The sequence below is a fragment of the Leptinotarsa decemlineata genome, unplaced genomic scaffold (genome assembly GCF_025532065.1).
Source record: "Leptinotarsa decemlineata unplaced genomic scaffold, Ldec_3_MD MMD2_tig00003308_RagTag_RagTag, whole genome shotgun sequence".
NCBI classification, from domain to species: domain Eukaryota; kingdom Metazoa; phylum Arthropoda; class Insecta; order Coleoptera; family Chrysomelidae; genus Leptinotarsa; species Leptinotarsa decemlineata.
The window spans coordinates 3,587,879-3,601,996 of NW_027412586.1; the positions used below are offsets into that span (position 1 = coordinate 3,587,879).

The window sequence follows — 14,118 nt, forward strand, 5'->3', positions numbered from 1 at the left end:
AGCCTTAAGATCAGTACAACAGAATGTCAAACGTTGTTTTGAAATTTATTGTGGTGATTTGTTCAATTATGAATTTGTGAAACTAGTGTTTTGTAAGTAGGTAATGCATTTTCTGTGTGTCTGTGTTATTTCTTTCAGAGTTTATTATATTCCAGCAGACTAATGATATATTCTGATAATTCACTATGTATTTAGAACGTAGCAATTGTATATTTGACATTAAATTCATAATAAATCCACCTAACAAAATAATTTTCACTTTAGTTTTGAGTATTTGCATAAGTAAACTTTTGTGACTAGTCAAGAGCATGTTGATATCCCTTGTCCCCCTGTAGACAAAATAACAGAATGTTCAGAAACTTCAAAAGTATAACACAATACTCATAATGTGATTCCACACTGAATTGACCCTGATTTTTTACAGTTCATAATAACACCGTTCATGTTGATGATAAATTATCTACCTTGAGAAACATTATAAGAATATTTATATGGAAAATACTAAGGTTATATTCAGTACTAAAAATATTATTATTTACCTCTAAGTATAAAACTAACTTATCTAATATGAGGTATCGTTTCAGAGATGTAATCTATCCGGAATCGAAACATTTTCCGACGGAAACCATTATATTTAGGCAAACAATCTTCGAAAATATTATATAAATTGTATCTACCGATAGAGTGGTATGTTATTGTCAATATTGCAAGCGATGTTTAGTAGATTATCACCTGCTACGTTTCATAACCATTTATAGTACTTTACTATGTATTCGAATATCTATCAATTATGCATGTACGTATATATCATTTGCAATTATATATCACTCATTATCTTTCAATTATTTTCCACTTGGACAAAAGAAAGAATTGGGGATCCCGTTTCCTACTGGTATATAACTGTAGTAGGTACTTTGTTCAACACTTGCCGAATTTATTCAAGCCAAAATATTTTTTCCGATTGTACTCTGATATAAGTTGGTAGTGGAAAGTTATCATCTCTCTTTATCGTTCGTGCATCTCAAAAGCACAGCTAGATTTGCTAAGCTGTACTAATTATTATTTTTTAGTGATGTCAACTGCAGCGACTATTCTGCGCATCAGCCTTTATGTTCTCGGTAGGCAATGTTAATAACATCTCGGTTCACCTAGGGAGCATTATGGCTATTTGCAGTCCGTCAGCCATATAACGTTACAGACTCATCCCAACTTCAACTAGATACACTCTCTTGGGTAAAACATTTAGTCGAGGTTGGGATCAAACTCACGAGTTTTTGATCGTGAGTCGGACACAATACGGATGCGCCATTTCACCGCTTCATACTGATTATCATTACAATGAAAAGCGAAAGTGTTCTCCCATTTCAAACGTGTTGTGGTTTTGTAAACTGTTCAGTGGAAATCTCACAGTAAAGTGTTACTTGAATACATTATTACTGATAATAATAAATAATCAAGGATAAACAATAACAGCTGACGCCTTTGTTGAGTGCCCAAGCAACTGGTGCATAAAAGTGGAACGACTGTATGACGGACTCTGTTTTTTTATGAAGTTGATCTCTGAAATTCATAGACTTTTGAAGCTTTTGTGATCCAAGTTCTGCATTACCTTTGATTTAGTCTTTGTTTTCGCATTTTAGTATTTTTTTTTCAATTAGCATATAAGCTAGCCTAGCCGATGTTGATCCTAATTAAATCCAACTGAACGTAACAACACAAATGATTTCAAACTGAGTAAAGGTCAGTTTAAAAAAATACTACAATGATTTTCTGCTATCAGAACAAATATCATTCTACCTATGAAACATAATAATCATTTCTTTTTTCATAATATTCATTCTTCATTATCTACATAAAAAATAGGGATTGTTCCTTAGTTCGGCGCATCACTATCCAACTCATTAAATTCATTCCGATAATGGAGAAAATAAACGATAAAACACCAATACCAAACTGTTTTAACTACCTACTTCTATAGCACTACCACATAATATATTTTTCCTCTTTGACTTCTATAAGAAAAAACAAGAAATCGAAATTATGTAAATTTAACAACCAGTCATTTGTTTCAAATCATAGATATTTTGAGAAATTAATATATAAAAAATTCTCAATTGAAATTTTCGTTATTACAAAATATACCTTAAAAATCAAGAAACACATAAATCAATTACACATTCTTCACAAAATTTGTATCAGATTCATTGATTTCTGTCCGATGACACGATTACGATATATCGGCTACGCAGCTGTGCGAATCCAGCTTAAATCTTTGAACACGGAACACTAAATCTTTCATAAGCATGATTTGCCAAAGAGCCAAAGGCATAGTAGAAAGTTCTACTGTGTCAAAGGTATGTTCTACTTCCGAAGTAAACAAAAATAATGTGTTCTGTGTCAAATATTACGCAACTGACCTCCTTGGAGTTGTGCGGTTTTTTATGTACACAGTACACAATAAAAATGAAATGCTCAGAAAAGAAAAACAGTATGAGTTTAAATTTTTGAAAGGTTCCTGAATTAAGTAATAACATTGTGTGCAACTGAGTTTATAAGAATAAAGGAAATGATGTGAACCATCAAATTCACTCAAAAACCACAACATTCCTTATTAAAAAAATTGTGATAATACTGCTACATCATTATAATTCTGAAATGGATATTTTTGCAATGTTTTTCTTGGGGTGCATATCAGTATTATTTGGAATAATTCTAACACTAACTATACAGTACTATATTCTATATGTTTATTTGAAAAAGGGTCCTGTAGCAAAACCGACTGTGAATAAAAAATCACTGGACTACAGTCTGCCACAAGTAATAAATTTGATCATTACTTTTCATAACTCAACTTGAAGTTGTTTTAGGCTATCAAAAAACAATTAGAAAATGATGACTTAGAAGACAAAGAAAAAGGTTGCAGTTTACCAATAAGTTTGGTTCTTCAGTTTCTTTTCCATGAGCTTCGGCACTCGGAATCTATAAAGCGATTTCTTTATAAGAAACTTAGCCTAGAATTTGATGAACTATTGACAAAGACTACGATAGGAAAATTTTTTGATTCAATCACGGTAAGTTTACAACTTGATTCACTTTCAAAGTGCAAATTGATTTGGTGTTAATGTGGCAGATGAAAATTATTTCAATTTACTGTGTCGAACTGGGTTTCATATACTCGGTGAACTTGTCTAACTGGTTTGTACCTGAAAATACTTGACAAATCATACTCAAAACATAAGAACCAGTGATTATTTTGTTCCAATGTATATAAACTTATAATTTATATGGAGATATCATGAAGTATCCATTTCATTTGTACACATTATTAACAAAATTCCATCAAGTTTTCAAAAACAGTCGTGATTTTTCTGACTTTTATAAGTTTTCCGTCCCCTGAAATCATAACTTCAAAATAAATCAAATATTAAAGCAAGTTACTGAATTTGCATGTGAATAAAATTCAGATATTGGTACATCAAACTTGTCGGTAACACTTATTTTAAATGTTTCTTGGTGCTTCAATAAAACAGAATTATATGAATTAAAAAAAACTTCCTTTGGATGTTTCAGGAATCACCTCTGTTACTTTTTTTTAATTCTTATAGAAAACTCATGAAAATGTCACACAATTTTGAATAAGATAATTCAATATTTTCAGAACAGTCATATTTTGTTACCACATATGTTTGGCGGAAAGATTTTAAGTAAATTTTAGAAGAAAATTCTTCATGTCCTAAATAGTAGAAGCAATATTATTTGTTCATTTTCATGAAAATATATCAGGATTTTGATTTTTTCCAATGTCATGTTCATGGTGGGGTTTATGGGGTTTTCATTCTTTGACAAGGTTGCAGTTTGTAAGTACTGACTCATAACCTTTTCATATTTTCATTTTTATGAAGAAGTTTTTCTATTAGCATCAAACAAAGCATTTGAACTATCAATCTTAGTAATCACTTCATCAGTCTTAATAAAATCATCATATTCCCTTGGTTCACGTTTCATTAGTATGAAGTTCTCCACAAATTTTCATCAGTCTTAATAAAATCATCATATTCTCTTGGTTCAAGTATTATCAGTGTGAAGTTATACACAAATTTTCATCCACAACTTCTGATGTAGAGACAACCTATGGTGGGATAGAACTACATTATTGCGCAGTGTTGCCAAGTCTCCAAGAGTTCTATTGGCATTTCAATAAAAGAAATATTGCTAAATAATTTTAATTTCCGTAAAAATTGAAATAATTGATGGTAGTATAATTGATGGATCCTATATTCACAAGTGTCTCAAGCTATTTTTTCTCGATATACAATGCAAAATAATAATGAATATATACATAGTTGATAAAACAAAAATATGTTTAAAAACACAAATTTCTAGAAAACTCTTTTTGACGATCATTATTTCATGAAAAAAAATTCCCATAGGAAACTTAGACAGCTTCTTCACGAGACCTGGCTTAAATTATGATTCATTATCAATACTTATACGAGGTTGAAACAAAAATGTGTGGAAAACGATTTTTGAAGGAAAATGATGAAAAAATAGTACATCGTGAATTATAGAAAATAAATTTTTCTCAGTAATCTTATAGTGCTTGTTCACGAGACCTGGCTCAAATTATGATTCATTATCGATACTTATACGAGGTTGAAACAAAAATGTGTGGAAAACGATTTTTGATGGAAAGTAATGAAAAATAGTGGACCGTGAATTAAAGAAAATACTTTTTTCTGAGTGATCTTAGAGTGCTTGTTCACGAGACCTGGCTCAAATTATAATTTATTATCGATACTCGTACTAGGCTGAAACAAAAATTTGTGGAAAATGATTTTTGAAGGAAAATAATGAAAAATAGTTTATCGTGAATTATAGAAAATATTTTTTTCTCAGTAATCTTAGAGTGCTTGTTTATGAGACCTGATTTAAATTATAATTCATTATCAATACTTATACGAGGTTGGAACAAAATTATAATTTGAGCCTGGTCTCATGAACAAGCACTCTGAGATTACTATAATTCACGATCCATTATTCTTCTTTATTTTCGAGCAAAATATCATTTACCACAAATTTTCGTTTCAACCTCGTATATTTATTGATAATGATTTATAACTTAAGCCAGCTCTCGTGAACAAGCACTCTAAGATTATAAAAAAAAAATATTTTCTATAATTCACGATATTATATTATTCTTCATTATTTTCGATCAAAAATCGTTTTCCACAAATTTTCGTTTCAACCTCGTATAAGTCTTGATAATGAATTATAATTTGAGCCAGGTCTCGTGAACAAGCACTCTAAGGAAAAAATTATTTTCATGAATTAACGATCGTCAAAACGCGTTTTCTACAAATTTGTGCTTTTAAACATATTTCTGTTTTATCAACTATGTATATATTGATTATTATTTTGCATTAGATATCGAGATAAAACAGCTTGAGACACTCGTGAATATAGGATCCACGAATCATACTATCAATTTTTAGGGACTTTTAACGAAATTACTTTTTTTATTCTAGTAAAAATTTATAACGTCTTATGTTGAAATTATTCAGCAATATTTCTTATATTGAAATTCTTATGCAAGTAGAACTCTTAGAGACTTGGCAACACTGCGCAATAACGTAGTTCTATCCCACCATAGGTTGTCTCTACATCAGAAGTTGAGGATGAACATTTGTGGATAACTTCACACTAATTTACGTTTTGAATTAGCACAGCTTTAAAATACCTTCAATTTTCAGACTTTTTAACTTTATTTGTTCAATTTTTCAACAAATTCAGTTTTATATCCTCTTATAAATTCAAGTTTTACACCCTTTTCTCTTGTTCAAAGTTGGCTTCTACTTTTAGTGTCAAGTCAATTGATGTTTAACCATTATTGTCAGAGGGTCCACCAACTATGAGGTAAGAAATTTGAAATTCAGTATGCAGGTATAGTTCATTGAAGGTGATATTCAGAACAATAAAACACTTGAAAATGTATGCAGGGTTAACCAGTATTTTTGGTTATTTAATTGAATATTGAATGCTCTTTTCCCTCTTGTTGGAAGATTGCTCGGGTTCAGCCTATTCCCAAAAAGGGCAAGAAAACTCTTCCAAATAACTATAGACCAGTCGCTTTGCTAAAATTATGGAGAAAGTCGTACACCACCATATCCTCAAATATTTGGAAGGATTCAACATCTTGTGCGATCATCAATATGGCTTTCGGAAATAAAGATCAACAGGCGACCTTCTATCGTATGTCACCCATATTTGGAATAACGCAATCAACAAAAATGGATAGTCAGGAGCTGTTGCGCTTGATATTTCTAATGCCTTTGACCGTGTGTGGCGTAAGGGTTTGCTGGCCAAACTTCGATGCTATGGCTTGTAGGATCATTTTTGTGTATGGCCCTTCAGTTTGCTGAAAGAATGTTCCCTGCAAGTGGCAGTCGTTGGATATCTCTCGAATACCTTCACCATCAACGCTGGTGTTCCTCAGGGATCCATATTGTCTCCAACTCTTTTTCTATTGTTTATCTTATTGGACTCATTGGAAAAAAACAAGAATCCAATATATTGCTTTGTTGACGACAGCACACTTTGGGGTGAAAGTAACCAGGTTCATTTCAATGCCACAAAAACCCAGGCATCGGTTTTCTCCCAAAAGATAAATGTTTCCGAACCGAACATAATAATGTCAGGTCAGAAAATTCCACTTTCTGCTTTGATAAGTTTGTTGGGGATTGAAATGGGCACCAATATATCTTGGCATAATCATGTCGCTGGAATTGTAAAGGCTGCTTCATAAAAGCTTGGAACTGTTCCGAAACAGCAACTTGATGCTTTATAAAGCTCAGATCAAACCTTCTTTGGAGTATTGTTCTCATGTATGGAGCTCCGCCCCTAAGCATAACGTGAAGCTGCTGGATTCCATCCAGAAAAGAGCCATTCGCCTGATTGAAGACGCGAACATCACTTGCAACCTTGGTAGTCTGGAGCATCGAAGAAAGGTTGGAGATTTGTCTTTTTTCTATAGATACATATCAAAAATACGCGACGAACTGTGACTGCTCATCGTTTTGAGGTTCAACGTCCTGAGAACGTTTTTCCAAATAGATTTAATCTCCAGCGATTCAAATCCATTGTGAATCACTACTTTCGCACAGGCACCGCTCTAAGAACGCCTTAAGGATTTTACTGTAGTGCTTGTGTTTTATCCTTAAAAAAGCCAATATAATATGGGCCATCTATAGAAAATTGTCAGACAACTCGATGTAAGGAGAAACAAACAATGAAATTTGCTAAGTTTTCTTTATTTTTTTCAAATGCCATTTTTTACTTCATTTATCTCAACAATCTTAATAGGAGTTGTATTTTTTAATTATTTGAACTAAAAAAAAACTAACAGAGTCGAATGTTCCATCCTTTGCCTCCCCAATTGTATTCTGATATTGTTTTGAGGAAGTTTACTGAATGGTTTCTCGAAATTATGGAAATAGCAAACACTATTTCTTAGATTTTTATTTCAACCAAGTAGGCTTTGAAATGGCATGTTGAAAAACTAAGCTAACTTCGTCGTTTGTTTCTACCTACATTGAGTTGTTTGATTTCTATAGATGACGTCATAGAACCGCCATATTGAATTTCGAGAAAATGGATCCTACGCCGCCATTTCGAGAAAATAGATCCTACTCCGCCATTTTTAATAGTATTGGCAACATGTGTTATATCGTTGAAAAAATAATTTTATACTCGATTAACTGACCGAAAAAAATATACAGGATTTTATTCAAAATTCTTCAAGCTCATTTCCGGTTAATGCTGTATGAATTTTTAAGTGTTTTATCATTAAAAATGTATATTACCGGAGAGGAAGAAAAAAACTTCCTCTTGAAGATGATCACTTGCTGATCGAAACACGTGTCGAGGTGTAAAAATAACGATTTGGTGTTGGGAAAAAACTCCGGTAATATTCATTACTACACCAAAGGTTCCGAACAGTATATCACAAATTAAAAATGTAGTTTTTGTTGAACAATACCTTCACTCTGAATTTCAAATTTCTGTCAACGTGTACATGTCACCTGGTATAATAGCTTTCTTGCTCAAAAATTTTCGAAATTTTTACATTCAATTCCTGTTTTAGGTACATGAAAACTATCATATATTATGAAAACCTAATGCTTGCCTGTAGAATAATATTTCAGTTGCAATAACAACATGCTGAAGTTAGAATGTTCCCCACAGTTGTAATGTCCAAAAATTGAAAATGTTTACAGTAGATTTACAAAATTTCTGATCTGCAAACTGGGTTCATCACCTCATATCCACAGTTGGCAAGACTATCCCTCTTGCAACTCATATTGAAAGTTCATGGTGATATGTCATGTAAAATATATATTTTTGGATTTTGAATGTTCTGTTCTTATATTTTTGAAATAAAAAATAATTCACAGGGATCGGTAGATGATTTCAATCTTTGGTGTTTTAGATTAAAGATATGCACTTGGGAACAGAGTTTCCAGATATTAAAGATATCACTGTAGACAGTGTCAAGTTGGATAAGAAAGAAGGCTATATAGAAACAGTTAGTTTATCGTTGAATGTAGATTACACTGGAAATTTTATGTTGAGTATAGATGGTAGAATGAAGTTTGGAAAAACAGCCTACCTATCAATAAAAGGTTTGTATCCTACACCATTGTATGGTAAATGTATGTTTAGTAATACTCTTGATATTGTACAAAATGTATCTACATTCGAATGCAGTGCCAGTGATAATGGAAAGCTTTTGTTATTATAGATACCTAATTAATCCACATCATCCCCTTGTTTTGGTAAAATAGAAAAGGAAAAGAAATTTTATAATAGTAAAAGACCTCATTCAATTCATTGCATTCATTCGTTTTGTCAATGATTCACCGATAAATTTAACTTGAATATTGTTCTGTTTCTATAGATCATAGATCTATAGATCATAAAAACTTGGCAAGTTAACTTGGATGTCACATCAATAGGTGGTTCCACTTATGTCTCGCTCGCGTTTACACAGCTATTTTTATTGAGTACCTACTTTTCTTGGTTATTCACATTTTGTCTTCAATCGAGGACCGCCTGCCCGGTACTGACGATGTCCAATAGGCTGAAACAGCTGTCTATATGTCTACCGGTGGCAATACTTAACAAAAAAATGTTTTTCTGATAGTCCAAAATAATAGTATCAAAAAAACTTGTAAATCTTCAATAGTAAAAGTTCAATATTCTGAACGATTTTCAGTTCAGTCCTACAAGTATATTTTTGTAAGTAATTAAAGGAAATTTGCAGTTAAAAGGATAAGTGGGCAGGCAAGATTGCAGTTTTCGAGACAACCATACACACACTGGTCTTTCAGTTTTTATTCAGACCCACTTCTGGATCTAGCAGTTGAATCCCACTTTCAAGGAAGACAACTCCAATCTAATATCACCAATCTCATTGTAAATCAAATTAAAAAGGCAATTAAAAGGAAACACACCTTACCAAATTATAAAATAAGGTAAATAATGAATTCACTACTGTTTTTCTTTAACCTTTTTGGGAATTTTCACCTTCCATAATCTAAAGAAATTAAAATTGTAATAGAGAACTTAATGCAAGTTTCTAGTTCGCTCCACTAAGTTACTGCGTAAAATCAATATATTTTTCACAAAAAAATTGCTCTGGTTATCAGTAACTTGTCATATTTGATGAGTTTGCCTATATGAGAAGAGCTAAAAATGTTTTTGATACCTAACGTTTCGAAAGGCCAAAATATATCCATCTTCAGAATAATTCTGAATTGGAAAAATAAAATATATTTCACAGTTTTCTCTCATTAGTTCGTTTTATTTTCAAACGTCCTTGGTAGTTGTCAAAAAATATTATACTCAAAACGGTTAACGAAAAACACTGATTTTCTCCACTGATGTTCAAATTCACTATTTTTACAAATGTCAAATTCATAACCAGTAGAATTCATATATAACGACTTCGCTTTTAACGACTATTCGCTTTTTTGTCCAGTTAAAACGTCGCGCAATTTTTTGTTTACTAAACCTAAGCACCAATACCTCGTTTTTTCAAAAACTACTCCTCACGATTTGATCTCCACAAACTTTATTTGAAAAATATATCACAACATGTTTCGCTAAGACATTAGCCTTTTCAAGTGATTTATACTCATTTAAGGATTTTCCTGTAGTTCTTGTATTTTGTCCTTAAAAAAAGGTGACAAACAGTAACTATGACTTACGCGCGTCAACAAAGAGGGGTGAAGCGTGTAGTGAAGTTGGGGACGCGCCGAGGTATTGGTGCATTTCATCAGTTTGGACTTCCATTGTCTAATATGATATAAATTGATTTGAAATCCCTGAAAGAATCTGTAAAAAAATTAAAAGATTAGCTGAAAAAACAATTTCATTAAGCAAACAACTGAAATTACAATGGAATAACACACATGCAACGACTAAAAGGAATTAGGCATCATCAAAAATAACCTTCAACGGAATATTTACTCTAAAGTAATGGTGGAACAGGCTTTAGCTAGAAGACAGCAAGAACTCCACAAGGAAGAGAAACTACCACAACCAGTACTTGTACTTCCCTAAATCAGAGGATTGTCGGAAAGGATAAGAAGGATTGGGTCCAAGTATAACATCAGAACCTGCTTCAGATCTCGGAACACTATCCGTAGCAGTCTCACGAAAACCAGGCCACCAAACGCGGACTGCGATTCCAAGAATTGCATATACCGGATACCCTGCGAGTGCGGAGAATCATACATCGGTGAAACTGAGAGGTCATTGAAAGTTCGCATTGCCGAACACAAAAAAACACACACAGCGAGGGGAAACCAGCAAATCCGGAATAGCAGAGCATGTTTGAACCCATCAACATGACATCAAGTGGGCTCAAGCTGAAATCATCTACAATAGCAGAGCATCTCACATATAGTCAGTGGGCATACTTGAAGACTCACTATAAATCAAATGATCTAAAGGAACAATTCGTTCAGGCCAGTCTCAACTCCCTACACTGTGGGTTAATGGACTGACACCTATCAGAAAACAACTACTCCCCTGACTAATACCACGAAGGGCGTTGGATTATATCCGACAGGTGTCAGTGCTGGATTCTTCACTGAAGTTATTCCTGCATATGCTGTTGGCGATAGAACTGCCGCAATAGATTTTCAATTATTGGAACACACTTGCAGATCGGTTACGGGCTATTTGACCACTCGTCAGTGCAAGGTAGTGTATATCATCGACATGAAGTCGATGATTTCCCATAATTGAAAATCGAATTCTTTCAGAGTATCATTCCTCGAATTAAGTAGAAGCAGACAACAACAAGTTTGTCATCGCCCCATCTGCCTATGAACGAGTTAACCTCAATACCTCTTTCTGCTTCTGCTTAGTTCGAGAAATGATACTCTGAGGGAATTCGATTTTCAATTATTGAAAATCATCGACTTTATGTTGATGATATACACTACCTTGCACTGACGAGTGGCCAAACAGCCTGAAACCGGTCTGAAAGTTTGTTCAAATAATGGAAAATCTTTTGCGGCAGTTGTATCGCCAACAGCATATGCAGGAATAACTTCAGTGAAGAATCCTGCGCTGACTCCTGTCAGATATAATCCAACGCCCTTCGTGGTATTATCCAGGGGAGTGGTTGTTTTCTGATAGATGTCAGTCCATTAACCTACGTTGTAGGGAGTTGAGACTGGCCTGAACGAATTGTTCTTTTAGATGATTTGATAGCAGAGCATATTTGGACTAATCAACATAACATCAAGTGGGCTCAGGCTGAAATTATCCACAAGGAGGAACACTGGTTTAGGAGAAAATTCAAAGAAGCCGCACATATATGTTGTCCAACAACGCATTTAGCCAAGCTAGCGTAGAAATCATATAGTGTAACATATGGAAACCTCTAATCAAGCGGAACACGACCAACTCCCGCCAAACGGTCAGCTCCCGCCAAAAACCAATAAAGCGGGGAGAGGAAAGAGGGGGTAGGTGAAAGCAGTCGAATGACCTATAAATTAGGTTAGGTTAGGTCTAAAGTGGGTGGTTCTATTCGACCCTCCACTGCAACCCGCAAAGGTTTATTGTGGCTCACACCTATTCACACTCGACCAAATAAACCCAGCTTCTTAACGAAGCGGATTAGTTTGTATGGTGAGTGGTCTTTCAGGTCAGATGGTAAGAGTACTGCTCTGCCGAAGTCTAAAAACCTGATTTGATCCCCAGCGCGGCAGGCAGAAAGTATGTGTTCTGCTGTTTCATCATTTTCCAAACAGAGGCGACACACACTGTGTTCCGACAGTCCGAGTCTCTGCATATGATGATTCGAATGACAGTGACCTGTAAGAAGGCCTGTTAGACATCGTAGTTCATCCCTACTGTAGTTCACCAACTGTGTGGTATGAAGCTTTGAAGGATGAATAAACGCCAATTCAATCCTGGAAGATTCTGCCAGAAGTCCATAAATCTTCTTGCCATCCAGGTGTTCAATCTTTGTTTGGCAAAGCCTAAAGCGATGCCGACGACAGGTCCTGGTCCGATGAAGCTGCTTGCAGCACCCTCCTTTGCAAGGGAGTCAGTAGCTTCATTGCCTTCCAGGCCAGTATGGGCAGGAATCCAGACCAGAGACAATCTGTTGAATCTTCCTATCGAGGAGAGTCGTTTTTGGCAATTTGCTACCAATTTAGACGTTGCTTGGTAGGAGCCAAGAGCTTTCAATGCTGCTTGACTGTCCGAGAATATTTTTATTGACTTGTTTATGAGATTGGATTTATCCAATCTCTCCGCACACAATTCAATAGCGTAAATTTCCGCTTGAAATACAGTCGCATAAGCTCCTAGGCAGGTAGATATCTCTGTCCTGGGTCTGCGACTAAAAACACCTGCACAAGAACCGGAAGATGTATTTGATCCATCTGTGAGCCAACAACTATCGGCTCTTAATTTTTCCTTCTCCCGGAGGATCCAGTCCTCTCTACTCGGGAATAGTACTTTATAAGGCAGTTATTGGTAGACAGTTGTGGGCATAAAGTCAGAGGTCATTTCCAGAATGCTGTGACTTCCAGTGTCAACCAACTGTCTGTTGCACTCTGTATTAGATTGATTTGTGCAATTGGAAATGTGCACAAGTCTGTATGCAGTCCATCTAGCCTATAAATAGTCAGATCTCGAAGGAATAAGTGCAGTTATCACCCGAAGACTGTGGAAGATTGTGGATACTAACAATCGAAACGTCGTGAAGTAACTTGGTTTGGAATCTTTCAATTTTATATTTTCAATTTTCATTTCTTGTTAATAATTTTTTGATTTTTCAGCTCGTTTTGATAGTTCAATTTTTTTGGTTGTTGCTTGTATGTTATTTCATTGCAATTTCAGTTTTTTTTGCTTAATAAAATTGTTTTTTCAGCTAATCTTTTAAATTTTTTACAGATTCTTTCAGGGATTTCAAATCAATTTATATCATATTAGACAAGGGAAGTCCAAACTGATGAAATGCACCAATACCTCGGCGCGTCCCCAACTTCACCACACGCTTCACCCCTCTTTGTTGACGCGCGTAATTCATAGTTACTGTTTGTCAAAATACAAGAACTACAGGAAAATCCTTAAGACGCTCTAAGATCGGTGCCTGTGCGAAAGTAGTGATTCACATTGGATTTGAATTGTTGAAGATTAAATTCATTTGGAAAAACGTTCTCAGAAAGTTTATTCCACATAAACACAGTTCTCCAAATGAAAGAGTTATGATAAATCTCTACAAAATGAGTTCTGTGAAGCGAAGTGTTTTACAATTGAAGAAATAAGTGCAATATTACACCGAATAGAAGCCGGTGAATCAAATGCAGCCCTCTCAAAAGAGTTTGGCGTATCTCATTCTACAATATCCACAATTAAGAAGAATAAGATAGAGCCGCTGTTTAATGCCAACGTTTTGAAATGCAAAGATATCTACTGGTGAGCAGTTGGATAAGGCATTTTTACAGTGGGTTAATCTTCAAAGCGACCGGGGAATACCCGTTAATGGGCCTTAACTACAAGAGAAGGCAAATTTTTGTGCTAGACAGTTAGACA

General features: G+C 34.4%; 1 protein-coding gene across 2 annotated transcripts in view; it reads left to right on the top strand.

The window, feature by feature from the left end:
* Positions 1 to 2,384: 2,384 nt before the first annotated feature.
* Positions 2,385 to 14,118, top strand: part of Pdzd8 (PDZ domain containing 8) — a 33,671-nt gene continuing 21,937 nt past the window's right edge. Inside the window, exons 1-4 of one of the 2 annotated variants that reach the window (XM_074177862.1) lie at positions 2,385 to 2,817; positions 2,868 to 3,071; positions 8,486 to 8,678; positions 9,320 to 9,530. In XM_074177862.1, coding sequence (XP_074033963.1) covers positions 2,656 to 2,817; positions 2,868 to 3,071; positions 8,486 to 8,678; positions 9,320 to 9,530 — 770 coding nt within the window. In that variant the 5' untranslated portion in view covers positions 2,385 to 2,655. Of the gene's footprint in view, positions 2,818 to 2,867; positions 3,072 to 8,140; positions 8,383 to 8,485; positions 8,679 to 9,319; positions 9,531 to 14,118 lie in introns of those variants that run through there. The other variant, XM_074177863.1, reaches the window with a different exon arrangement.